Below are 14,252 nucleotides of genomic sequence, written 5' to 3'. Positions count from 1 at the left end.
TGAAGGTTTTCCAGAGGGCTTCTCAATAGTCTAGCTCAGACTCAGTCCAGGCCTATGACTGCTCTGGTTAATCGGAAAGACCAGACTATGAGATGGAGGAGTTTTGTGACCCAAACCAACAGGGATTATTACATGTGTAGTACGGTATTTTTCGCCCTATAGGACGCACTTTTTCCCCTCCAAAAATGAAGGGGAAATCTGGGTGCGTCCTATGGGGCGAATGCAGGCTTTTGCTGAAGCTTGGAGAGCGAGAGGGGTTCCCCGCAAGGCTCCCCACGCTGCGGATAGCAGCCTGCTGCCCAGCGTGAGGGGCGCCCTGAAGCAGAGTGCCCCCCGCGCCAAGCAGACATCCACAGCGTGGGGAGCCTTGCAGGAGTTCCCTGCAGGGCTCCCCACGCTGCGGATAGCAGCCTGCCGCCCCGCAGGGGGGGCGCCCTGATGCAGAGCGCCCCTCGCGCGGGGCAGACATCGGCCAGCCCCACAAGCTCGGGGGACAGCAGGGAGGCGCAGCGCCGCCATCCCGCTGTTCCTCGACCTGGTTCTGTTTCCCCGACCTGCTTTGGGGGGGAAATAAAGGGAATTTTTTCCCCCTTTATTCCCCCCCCCCAAAAAACTAGTGCGTACTATGGGACAGAGCGTCCTATGGGACGAAAAATACGGTAGTTCTCTGAACTGGCTCCTCTTCCTCATTCCGAGCTGAAATTCTCTCTGTGTCTCTTCTGAATGTGCAGGGCAGGGACAGATGACAAGAGGAGCACTTCTCCAAGAAAGCAAAAAACACAGACAACCAACTTTTCTCATTGATGAAATACTGGGCATTGAGCATGTTGAGAGTGTGCAGTGCATGGCATGGGGGAGTGAACCCAATAGCAAAGAGAGGGCTTGAGGAAGTCTGTTGCTCTTTTGCAAGCCCCAATTAGAGCTTTAAGGAGAAAGAATGAAAAGGTCGGTGCAAAGAGAAAGAAAAGATTAATAGAGGGAGAAAAATATGTAAGAAAAGACTGAGGGGTAGGGCAGCTCAGGAGCAAAGGAAACACCCTCACTTTCACTGTTTGGTGGATTTGTAGCTGGCTGAGCGAACCCAAAGAGTACTCATTAATGGTTCCTCATCACCTTGGAAAAAAGTGACTGTGGTGTGCCGCAGGGTTCTGTCCTGGGCCCAATGTTGTTCAAGCTCTCTCTAAACGACTTAGATGAAGGAATTGAGCTCGGTTTTATTAAATGCCCACTGTTCAAAATTTAGTCCGCTTTCCCACGGCCTCTTGGTGGTGCTCATCTGACAATGACAGTTATTAATAGGTGATTATCCAGACCACCTGCATAGCAGAATGAAGAATGCCAAAGACCTTTTATCTAATTTTAGATTTATTATGAAAGCGATTTAACAACAAAAATCATTACATGCTTCCTTTTGAGCTCTGACGTAGAAACCAAGAAACTTATTAACTATACAGACATGAAGAGAGATGTTGAGTTAATAAGGTACATGTACAACAACCATTTCAATGACAGTTTTGGGCGGTGTAGTTAAAATGTTGGTAAAGCTCAGACCATTAAAAAAAATAATATTCTAAGTACCAAACTTTATACATTTATTCACTATCGTTGTTCTAACCTACCATGATACAGTACCTGTGGAAAACAGCAATGTGTACATAATTTACACTGAAAATAAAGCTTAGAAGTACCAGCAGCATCTACAAAGGTTTTAATTCTGATTTTTATTCATGCCCAGTAATTGATAGAAACCCAGAGAAATGCATGTCCTGGTGGGACGCCTTTTGTAAGGAGTAATGGACTTGTTCTTAATGTAAAGGTAAGGTAAAGGACCCCTGGGCGGTTAAGTTCTTAATGCACCTTATTGAGACAAGGCATCAGTAAATTTAGCTTTGCCAGTGTAGCATCTCTGGGTTGAGCTTCCTTGCATCTTTAGTGGATGAAGGCACGAGTAGCTTTACAGGAAATAGGCTGGTACCCTCTTCAGTTTTGCATACCTGCCAATCATGAACAGTTTGGAACTGAAACTCAGAATAATGTTAACCTATTTTCTGCAACGAATCATTAACTGAAAGCCAACCGTGGAGACAGAGGAGGGAAGCGGTGTTGCAGGCCATGCCAGAGTGGGGCCCCATTAATCCTATACAGTGGTACCTCAGGTTAAGAACTTACAGTGGTGCCCCGCAAGACGGATGCCTCGCAAGACGGAAAACTCGCTAGACGAAAGAGTTTTCCGTTTTGGAGGTGCTTTGCAAAATAAATTTCCTATGGGCTTGCTTCGCAAGATGACAATGTCTTGCGAGTTCCTGCGGGGTTCCCCCCCCCCTTTTCTAAGCCGCTAAGCCGCTTATCAGCTGATCCGATAAGCTGATAAGCCGCTAATAGCACTAATCCGCTAATCCGTCAATGGGCTTGCTTCGCAAGACGAAAAAACCGCTAGACGAAGAGAATCACAGAACGGATTCTTTTCGTCTTGCGAGGCACCACTGTAATTCGTTCCAGAGGTCCAATCTTAACCTGAAATGGTTCTTAACGAGAGGCGTGCTTTTGCTAATGGGGCCTCTTGCTGCTGTGCCACCAGCGGCACACGATTTCCGTTCTCATCCTGGGGCAAAGTTCTCAACTCAAGGTAACTCTTCCAGGTTAGCGGAGTTTGTAACCTGAGGCGTTTGTAACTCAAGGTATCTGTACCAGACAAACTAATCTACCTTTCCAGTAGGTACAACAGTACTTTGGTCATGAGTGAAGATTTGGGAACCTGCCGGATAGTTCTATTCCCACTGCAATTGTTCTGCGCAGATCTTTCCTGATGTTTCATTCTTTTTCTTCCTTCCTTACTTCCTCACCCAATCTTAATAGCTGAAATTAGCCTTAACCTTCTGTTCTTCCAATGCATTTAGCCGAGTTCCCATTATCAGCCTTCTCTACAACATCCCACACGTCTACTCACAATTGATGTGATGGCAACAAAGAACAGCTGCCAAGAGGGCACTGGACTGCCCTGAGGAAAACCCCCTCCAGCCCATGGGCCCAACACTGTTTCAGAGACATTTCATTTGCCACTCCTTTGGCAGCTTTAAATACATGTTAAACCCACTATCTTTAAGGCAAATTTATTATGCTTCATAGTATCCTGAGGTAGCAACCTTACCTTGCCTCATGAAAGGAGGATCACCTAGAGTCAACAGCATGGGAAAATGTAATGTTAACATTTAGCTACATTTTATGTGACATGAACTAGGCTAAAGCTCCTGAATGGTGTCCCCACTTAGCTGGTTCTCCTGCTACCCACCCCGTGTTTTTCCCTCTTGCTCCCTTTCAGTACAACGCAATGGGCAATTTTTTTACAGATGTCTTAACAGATACAGTTGCCTGGGGTCTTTCTCCCTCAAGAGAGTGTCGTGGGGGAGCAAATTCTAATTCCAAAGAATTGATTGTGTTGATTTCCATGTCAGACTAGTCGATTCCATTTCACAGAATTTGCATAATTAAATGAAATATTTACAAAGCACAGAAATGGGTAACTTAACTGGCCTTTGGCCTTTACAAGTCACATTTCAAAGAGATGCTCTCAGAAGTTTTGTCGGGTAAGAACTGTTACTATTGTACACAAATCAGAGTTATTGTGTTTTCTCAGGGTATTTCAGATAGAGGAACTAATTTCTGGAATGGTGCAGGTGAAATTTATGTTATTGCACGACCTATTTTGCATTCCCCCATGTAGCCACAGATGATGGTATTTACTCCAGATCGCTTCATCCCTTTGGGCACTCACTCCTGGTACTTAAAGAGGGACCAAAAACGGATTTGTGTAATTTTCATTATACTGATTTTACTTAAGTACTGAATCAGGAAACAATATTATGATCATTTATTATATTTGTTTACTCTAGGTTGATTTCAACAAAAGTTGTGTACCGGTAGTTACATATGCACACACATTCAAACAGGTGCAACCCATTCAGTTTTAAGCCTACCTGACCACATCCTTCCCAACCCCTCAAAAAACCCCACCCCAAACTACCTAATCATTTCATCTTTAAAGTTAGGAAAGGAACCATTTTATTTCTGCCTTTCACATATATGCACAATCCTATCGCACTTCCTCAATGTGCCCAAGGTGGCTGTCACTGTGACCTGGGAGTAAAAATACACATGGTGGTAGCAGCCCTGCAAGGAGGAAAGCGGAAAGCGCCCCAGTGGCTTCCCCAAGTGCTTTTATCTTAGCTGAGCTCAATTCTGGTACAGTTGCTCAACCAAGGAGGAAAGTGCTCAAGAGCAAGAGATGGGAAGCAGTATATATATATGAGAGAAATCCATGTGGTTGCCACCCAAAGCTACTCTGGCCCACTCTGCTCCAGGGATACAGGCATTCAAAGTAATGTTAAAAAATACTTTCCTGCCTTTTCCTGCCTTTTCATCCACAGGAAGCCGTCCCACACATATAGAACTTTTCTCCCACCAGTATAGAGAGGAGTAATATTCAATGTCTATCACAATGAAGCATATATAGCCAATGTCCTAAAATTTATTCTCAGTGTAAAGTACAATATATGGAACACTATTTACATCGCTAAAGTAGAAAAAAAGTTAAAATATTTTCAGTCTTCTTTTATATATATAAAAAAAGCACGTTTCATGGATAATGGTTTCCTAATATGCAAATCAAGCCACCTTCCTCGTAGTACCAACATCTCCAGATATGTTCCAAAGAGTACTAAGTTAGTAAATGAATGAGAAATACAAGTCTTAAATAATGTTGTTTCTTGACTGTAGCCCTGACACTTGAATTACAATGCGGTAAAATATCTTATGAAGGTATTTGGAATAATTCTGGCATTTGTGTTGACAATTGTAAATATCTAAACTAATTAGAATACCTAAAAGGTATCTCTGTATGTACACGATATAACTGTTTATATATTACATGGCATCAAGGATTTAAAAGCAGAATGGTACAAGCAGAATAAATAAAGGAAAGAGCAATTGTGAAGTGTAGGTACTCAGATAAACATGCTTTTGCTGAATAGTTTTGTCTTCCTGTGCATCTATCTACTTAAAGGACAACTACAACCCAAACAATATTCTTTTCAGACTAATTTTGAAGATGGTTTTATTGCAATAAGAATTAGGGTTCCACTTCTGGTGTAGGCTGAAAATCTTATTTTTCTTTTCAAGTGCTTAGAATGTTCTTCTTTTATCCTGGATTACTTTTTAAAACATGCTTAAGGTTTTAAGTTCTGAGGTTTGATTTGCACAAGACTCTTGTTTATATGGTGGGGCCACAGATCCACCCTCTGCACATACCTGGGACCCCAGAACAGGCCCTGCTGTGAGAAAAGGCACATTTCTGTGTTTTTTGTACACAGCACCCAGTTCACTTTAAGGGGTTTAACATGGGTGGGTGGGTGTGTGCAAGCCTAGAAACCGTGAGAAATACAGCTGTAACTAGGAAATGGCAAGTCTGGAGGGAGGGAGAACAGAACATCAGTGAGCTGCCTATCTATGCTTTCCTGAGTCACAAAACTGGGCTAATCTCAGATTGGCATGAATAAAGACAGATACGGTGATAGGTACGTCAAGAGTTAGGTGGCGCAGAGAAAAGAAATTGCGCCTTGTGTTGTTGCAGTCTACTCCTGGGACTGACTCTGGTTTTGCCCCACATACAGCTGAGGGACAAATGAACCCATCTGAGGCAAAAGACCCATCTGAGGGAATGTGGCTTGTGGAGATGAATTGTTAAGCAAAGGTTAACTGAAATACACTCAATGCATTATGTGTTTTCAGAAAGCAATTCCTCATGAAATAAAAGTTTTTAAAGCTAGCTTTCACCATTCTTTTCAGGAAAAAACTGAATTCAGATTATAGCGAGATCATAAAATGAATTAATCACTTATTTTTAAAATGATATATAATCAGTGAGCGTTTGGGTGTGTGCTTTTGGGTTATTGATGTGTTACCATGATGGTGTGTGTCTATCGTGTATGCACTGTGTCCGTTCTGAAATGGGAACATGAGGGACACAAACCCATGTTGTCAGTGTGTATAGAATATCTGTGCGCAACCACACTCCCCCCCTCAAGGTGGCACTTAATTTTTAAGGTGTAGGTGCTGAATAGACTGCTTATGGGGGTGTTTGAAAATCCTTTTGTCAATCTGATTCGGAACTATATTTTCCTGAAACAACGTCCATCCGTAACATGAACACACAAAACAGATTCCTGCCCCAAAGAACAGACAATCTGCACTGCACAATATCCTTACTTCATCCTTCAATTCCCCTCCCTACTTTTTGCGGTCGAACATAACATGGGATGCATGAGACCATTCCTTAAAATATTCATCTAGATGTCAACTGAATTCACATGCAGTGTGACTTCCAATCACAAGGTAACATGGCTTTAGATCCACGACAGAAAAACTTTTAAAACTGGGCGTTGACTATACAATATTTCAGAAGAGAATGGGTCAAAAACGTCTGAATTTAGTGGTGTAGGAATGTCAGCGAGGGAAAAATTTGATGCACAATTGTTGCAGAAATTAGGGTGAAACTCCATTATATAGATTAAGAAAAAAAACTATCCTGAAAGTTCTCATTTAGAATTGTATCTACCACCAGTATTTATGGCAACGATTTCCTGGCTGCATTAAAAGAGTGTTGGCAGGTGTTAGCTTCTGAAATAACAGCTGGATTTGTTCTGAAAAACCAACAGAAGCAATAATAATCAGGATGAATGTGTAGGATGAAAGCATATTTAAAAATGACTTAAATTGTTATTTCATATAGCGTTCTATGCACAAACCCACAATTTTTAGTGTGCAGAAAAATCTGTGAGTATGGATATCAACTGTCCTCCAGCTTCCAAGTCTGCTAATCAATTAACTGTTTCCCGCTAGCAGGACTTGATAATTAACAAAACAAGGAGTAGTTGACTTCACCCTTCTTTGTTTGCCTCCTCCATGAGAGCTCCAGAGGGTGGCGACACAAGAATGGGCCTTCTCTGCAGTGGCTCCCGGTCTGTGAGATGCTTTCCCCAGGGAGGCTTGCCTGGTGCCTTCGCTACATAATTTTAGGAGCCAGATGAAAACATTTCTCTATAACGTGGCCTTGGGCTCATTAACAATCTATGGTCTTTGAAATGTGTTTGTGGGAAGGGGGTTATTGGTTTGCTTCTGCTTTTGGTTTATTATCAATTTTGTGTTCTTGTTTTGTATTTTTGTGTTGTGAACTGCCCTGTTATCATTGGCTGAAGGGGGGTATACAAATTTAATAAATAATCACAACAATATTTTTAAAAGATAGCAATAAGTGCAGAGTGGAAGGAAGGCGAAGCTGAAAAATTAAGCGCTACAGGTTTCATTTTTAAAAAACGGGCACGATTCAAGCAAAAATAAATGCTTTGTCCTATTGTTTTAAATGTGAGAGCCTCATATGTGCCTAATCCACAATAAACAATGGGACTTTCAAGTGCTTAGCATAGCTGCATTGTAATCCAATATTTGCAAATTTAGCAACCAACTTGTTAGGGCTTTTTATGAGGTCTCCACAAATTAATTTCTAATTGTTCTCTACAAATCAGTGAAACCATAGACACAGCAAGAGCCTGCTCTTTAAATAAGATCCAGGTATATTTTCTATTTAGATATAAGCTACGATTTTTATCTGCAAGTTGTAATTTCTAAAAATGCATTGTGTGTGTGCGCGCGCACCCACCCGCTATTTCATTTATCCAATATAACTATTTCCAGGGTTGCAAGTATTTGTGATAACAACAAAGTTATATCAATCAAGAATTTTTGCGAAAATAACATAAGAGGGTGAAGGTGTGAACCAGAAACTTCTTTCGGCATCCTAACATCAGAGAGGGTCTTCTAGCTGGGTGGGGAGGGCACAGCTGTCTATGTTGTAGTGTTTTCTTAAAAATACACCTCCATTGTTATTATTTTAGTATTTTTTATTGTTCGCTGCCTTGAGAAGCTTGTGCAGATAGCTAACAAATGAATTATTAATTATTATTATTTTTACTATTATTAACAGCGGTGTGAACAGGACCATTTTCCCCCCATACCATGATTTCTGAATTATATGCCCAGGCAATGTCCTGGTTCACACACTGTTACTGGCATGGATTCTCATTCATGAGGGCAAATTTTAATCAGTGAGCCTGAGAATTATAAAAAAGTCAGATGGCTTTCCCTTGTAACGAGGAACTGCTGGTTTCCGTGGTGTATTTAATGGTAATCTCTCACATGTATATCAGTATCTCCAAAAGGCACCTGTATTAAAGCTTTATAATGTACCCATGTAATTAAATTTTATGAATTCATTATTAAAGAACAGGTGGTGAATCAATGGAACGTTTAAAAAAATCAAATCAAAACTCTGTTAAACTGTTTTGTTATGATGGACCCCTGAGCTGGCATGCTACCTCACTGTTTGGGTTTGTTGTTGTTTTCGAAAACGCAAATGGCAACAGGCTGTCTAAATTGGTAAATTTGTGATAGCATTTAAAAAAAAAAATTTATTGCACATTTCCTTCCCAAAACTATTGAGCTGTCTTGGTAACCAGAGGGATGGGATAGAGATTAGGGAATTGTGGCACTCAAGTTTCCCCCACAAAATGGCAGGTGGCAGGTCGGTGGAAGTGAAGCAAAGGTAGGGAGCTACGTTCCTCATGTAAAAAGGAGTCAGGCTCTAGCAGATGAGGATGCTGAGGCTATCCTGGAGGAGAGGCAGAGGAAGGTGGAGGAAGGGTGGTTCCAGACATGCTGTCAGCTTAGGTGCAAAAGGTGCTCCCATCCAGCTCACATAAGAAGTCATTTGCACCCAGCAGCCTGCTCCCTCCAGTGTGCCGTGGGAATGGATGGATTGGGCCAAAGACTTGGCCATTTCATTCGCATCCGAAAAGGAAAAAAGAAAGATGCAAAAACATTGTGAGACATCAGGTCAACAGAGCTGAGGACTAAGGCTATGTATATAAAAGAAAACTGGAAGCCAACTGGAAACACATGTAAGCAACAAGGACTGCAACAATTAAATTAAACTCCAAAGGTATTTTCATAGCCCCCAAACTGACAAGTAATCTATGGTCTTCTCATTACTATTTGAAACTTGATGTTCTTATTCAGACAAGAAACAACTATTCATCTGATTCCTTTGACGTTATTCAAGACATGAGAGAAGTATACATTGAAAACTGGTAGAAGTAAAGGTTTATTTCTTTGTGTTGATTCTATATACTTTTGATGCCCTGATTACAAATGTTTTAAGTGCTGCCTTAGAGCCTTTGGGCAATAATCTTTCTGTTGTTATATATTGTTCCTTGACTGTATTTGCTTCCAGGCACAAGCCTGAGACACAATGATGTTTGCCCATCTCTTTTCTTTTCAAGCAATCTTTCAAAAGCAATATATTACAGACTCCGGTACAATGTTGAACATAAAGGAGAAGAAATCGTATTATTCACAACAGGCTAGCAGCTATATCATATAACGGGAGAGGTAGTTTACCCAGATAACTTTCCAATATTTATGTGTATCTGGGAGGCATGCACATGCTTGCCGCCTGTTTCAGACTGCCGAGTGCACGGATGGAGACTTCAGATACAGAATAAGTGTTGAAAGAAGGATTACTTGTTTGTTTCTGTTTATTTAGGAAATGTATAAGCCGCCTTCAGCAGAAGTCTGGGGGGGGGGGTGTCAATCAAGAAAATAAATCTATACAACAAAAAGTTCAATAGTAAAACAAGATAAACACATGAACAGCAGCAACCAGCAATAAAAGTGGGCAGAACCAGAAAATAGGAGTTAAAACAGCATGATGAAATACTCTGGCAAATTAAAAAAAACCCACAAACTTTCTCCAACACCAAAAAATAAAATGAAAAATCAGACTGGGAGCATGCAAGCATTCCAATGTGGAGATGGCATAACCAAAACAAACCCTGCCTCTGGTCGTCTTTGTCATGCACCCTGAACAGAAATGCTCATTAAGCCATTCAAAACCTTTGCTGTGGGAGGTGGAGAATCAGAAATATGGAAAATTAGACAACAACATTTGAACAAGGGAAGTAACCTCTGGAGGTCTGCAACCTTTCCTAATCCAGCCCATAGAAGAGGGAAGTAGATTTGAGCACTAAGTAAGTAGCTGTGGCTCTAAGGAGAAGAAAAGGTAAAGGTAAAGCGACCCCTGACCATTAGGTCCAGTCGTGACCGACTCTGGGGTTGCGGCGCTCATCTCGCTTTATTGGCTGAGGGAGCCGGCGTACAGCTTCCGGGTCATGTGGCCAGCAGGACTAAGCCACTTCTGGTGAACCAGAGCACTGCACGGAAACGCCGTTTACCTTCCTGCCGGAACGGTACCTATTTATCTACTTGCACTTTCACGTGCTTTCGAACTGCTAGGTTGGCAGGAGCAGGGACCGAGCAACAGGAGCTCACCCCATCGCGGGGATTCGAACCGCCAACCTTCTGATTAGCAAGTCCTAGGCTCTGTGGTTTAACCCACAGTGCCACCCGCATCCCTGATCGGGAAAACTCAGGACACAGACATAGATACACACAAACTGCACAGCAACCAGGACAGAGGAAGAAAAACACATGAAAAACCACACTCTCAAACCTGAGGCAATATATTGAATCAAAAGAAAAGGAAATAACCCCCAAAGACAATCCTCTTAAGACAGTAAGTTGGACCCAGTCACATGGCAGGCGCACTGTGGAAGCCTCCGAGGCCATCAGAGCGGGTATGCAACTCGCGGGACTCATGTGTTGGTAAAGCCAGGCCTACTCAATGCCATTTCTGCACAAGTTGTGGCAAACAGCTGTGTGTAACGCCTAGCAAGCACAGGCTGCCTACTGGGAGAAAGGCAAAAACCTCTCAACCAAAGGGGGCTGGTGGGAAGAGTTAAGAGTCAGTGCTGCGCTTGTGCACCAACGGAGCCAACGGAATGGTCCTGCACAGCACCAATCGCCCACTGCTTTGCCACTCCACTGCCATGATGCCGTTGCAGGGAGACTATGGCACCGTCCTTCCCCACTGACCACAACTCTTTCAATAATCTGACAGGTGGTAGGCACAACACGGCAAGAATCGGGGACGGGGGACAAAGTGATGCAAGAGGATTGTTTCTATCCATTAAACACTGCAATTTGGGTGATGAAAAATGAGGTTGCAATACATGTATGTAGATAAATCATTTTTTTTTAAAAATGCAGTGCAGTCTGTAATATTTCCTTTGAAACACTTGCCAATACAAACATTGGTAAGAGGTGTACTGCTGGGGGCCTGCTCTCTAAAGCGGTCATAATCAAGTAATGCATACATAGGAAAACAGCAGGCTGGCCACACAGAATTAAGATAAAACGGACCAAGGTTTATGAGCCAGCAATTGATGGATTCAGCATATCGGAAACAACAAAGTAACAACTTCTACCTATTTTATAGGTTCCCCCCCAAACCAGCCTTTTCCGCTCTGACTACATCAAAGTCTCTTATCATAAGATGTCAAGATTACTCCAAATTTGGGAAACTTACTGTGGATCAACAGCAAAGCCACAATCTGGTAACCTGGCCCCAATCCTGCAACTGAATCACTGCTGACCGTGGAAGGTGAAAGTGCCACTAGCAGAGATCCCTTTCCCACAGCCTTCCTCACCGTCAGGGCTGCCACCATGTACAAGAAGATCTCTGGATTGTGACCCATGGTGTGTGTGAGGGGGGCGGGGAGAGGCTGGGTTGTATCGAACTAAGTCAAGCTCAGACTATATCCACTGAAAGGAATGGTTTTGAGTTAGTCAGAGTCATTATTTTCAATGGGTTAATTCAGAGTATGACTTAGCTGGATACAATTCTATGATGTGAACGGTATTCACATGACCTTCAGATAGCAATCCTAAAGTACCCTCAGACAGAAGTAGTGTACCTATTTAGATTAAGGGCAAGAAAACTGGCTATCCCTCCCCCCCCCCCCCCGAGTCTCTTCCATCCTATTGTAAAAAATATTGGTGAAACCAAATTATCTACAATTCCATAATTGTATCTGCAGGATTAGACACTAGTAGACTTTTGAAATCTTGTGACAGGGCCAACAAAATATTAGAATAATAAACTCACCAATTTTACCCCTACCCTTCTTTGTATTTTTTGGTTTATACCTAGAACAAAGTCTCCACAACCACCAATGGGAAACAATGAAATTTAGATTTCCCCCATAAAATCTCACATATAAAGTTCAAGTGCAATTCAAAATCCAAGTATTAGTTTATACTACACACTCCTTTATATCGTAACTCTTCTTTGCAGGTAGTTTCTTTGACCAGGTTCCTTCCTTGCTTAGAAGAAATCATTTTTCTCTTCTAGAAAAGGTGTAGAGATACGTTCTCTAAAACAAATGCTTTTCAAGAATAAACTAGTGCAGGAATAAATTTGGATCTTCAACTGGGTGTATTCTGCAATCCAAAATGATTTCTTCTTTGAAGTAAAAAAAAAATCCCATTCAAAATATTGGAGATTATAAAACATTATAGTTATTCTTCAATATACAATTTAAGATAAAGACTGCCAATGAGTCTTCAAAATAGCAAAAATGTTCCTACTGTTGAAGACAATACAATATTTGACAGGAACGCAACAGAACAATTTTTTCTTTTGAAAAGCACTAGGAATCTATTTGTATGGTCGTAGAAATCTGGAAACTTTTGATCTCAGTAGCTTTATAAATGATCTTGGAAACATCTCCTTTGATTCTTGCGCTGTGTACTTGAAATAGTTTTGTGGATGTGCCAATACATCAAAAAGCGCTTTGATCAGTTTCTTGTCCTGTGGGAGACAAGAGACAGAGATAGCAAGCAGGGACAGAGAAAAAGAAAGAGAAAGCAAATGTATGTTTTGCATGGCGCCCTCTGCTGAGCACATTGCCATTTTGTACTTCCCCTTTAGAAATTGCTTCTGGCTTCAAGATTCTGCTTTTTAGAAGTACTGCAATCACTTATGCACAGCGTTAGAGCTAAACAATGAAAGAAAAATAGCAGCTTGGACATTGCAATTTAAAGAAAAGGTTACTAACTTTTAAAATTTCTTGATGATTTTCTGATGCATATAGACGTCCATCTCTAACAATGTCTTCAATTAACTGTTGATAATCCTCTGAAAAGCAAGCAGCAAGAAGAAGAAGTTAGCAACTTTTTACTACCAGATAACCTGACAGAAAGTCTCTAGGGTCCAGGGACTAGTGAGCCGCGCTCAGCTCAAGTTCACAGAAGGTTTTATATACCAGTCAGACTATCTTATTATCCTGAACTAAATTGTGTCTCCTGATCAAGCCTCCTTATTTGGTTCAGCTCAACCTAAACACGTTGGACACGAGGCAAAGCATATTAGCTGGTGGGTAAGGGAAATAACAAGCCAACCTTTTTATATACTCACATAACTGTCCAGTTCAACGAGAACGTAAAGAGGTTGGGGGAAGAGAGAAAACGCGTATGCAAGGTTGTGGGTCAACTCAGAAAATCAAAGTTCTAGGTCAAAATCTCCTCTTTTGTGCAAGCTGCTCTGTTTTCCTTTTTGGGGATTATATGTGGTTAGTGCTATGTTTAAATGAAGTTTATATTGAAGCATATTTTGCAAACCAGTTTTGTCACAGTCACAAGGAGGAGGTCGAATGCTTTCAATTTCCTCATCATGTCCAAATCAGGGAAACCAGGTAAAGTTGGGCTTAGTTCAACAAAGCCAGGATCAAACCATTGTTTATGGTTTGCTAACAAACCATAGTTTAATCAGAATTCTCCTACTTCAAACATAATGGTTTGATAATAAACATAATGGTCTGATTAGCTTTCGGTCTCATCTTTGTAGCTGTGCCAAAGGAGAAAGAGGAGTACATGAACCTGAAACTCAATCCCATAATAATAAACAGTGGTTTGGTGTTATATGAAAAAAAGGACCAATGAGATTTATCCAGATCATTTATTTATTATTTGTTAATTTTATATTCTGCCTTTCCACCAAATGCTGTTCAAGGTGGCTAACTACAATTTAAGTGGCCGGGATAGTTCAGTCGGCATGAGACTCTTCATTTCAGGATTGTGGGTTTGAGCCCCATGTTGAGAAAAAGATTCCTACACTGCAGGGGGTTGGACTAGATGACCCTTGTGATCCCTTCCAGCACTACAATTCTATGATTCTAAAGTACAATACAACACAAAGTTTAAAAAACCAAGACAGGTAAAACATCAATAAAAAACAACAATCATTA

General features: G+C 41.4%; 1 protein-coding gene across 3 annotated transcripts in view; it reads right to left on the bottom strand.

The window, feature by feature from the left end:
- Positions 1-1,347: 1,347 nt before the first annotated feature.
- The window catches only part of LOC310706951 (signal peptide, CUB and EGF-like domain-containing protein 1), a 32,857-nt gene continuing 19,952 nt past the window's right edge, over positions 1,348-14,252 (bottom strand). For 2 of the 3 annotated variants that reach the window (XM_083503374.1, XM_083503376.1), the window contains exons 13-15: positions 13,065-13,144; positions 2,485-12,817; positions 1,348-2,164 (exon numbers count right to left, since the gene is read on the bottom strand). In XM_083503374.1, the coding sequence (XP_083359500.1) occupies positions 12,665-12,817; positions 13,065-13,144 (233 nt within the window). In that variant the 3' untranslated portion in view covers positions 1,348-2,164; positions 2,485-12,664. The remainder of the gene's footprint in view (positions 2,165-2,484; positions 12,818-13,064; positions 13,145-14,252) is intronic. The other variant, XM_083503375.1, reaches the window with a different exon arrangement.

Source organism: Podarcis liolepis, assembly GCF_965112155.1.
Source record: "Podarcis liolepis genome assembly, chromosome: 5".
In the NCBI taxonomy this organism is placed as follows: Eukaryota; Metazoa; Chordata; class Lepidosauria; order Squamata; family Lacertidae; genus Podarcis; species Podarcis liolepis.
This window is presented reverse-complemented; position numbering and strand designations above follow the sequence as displayed.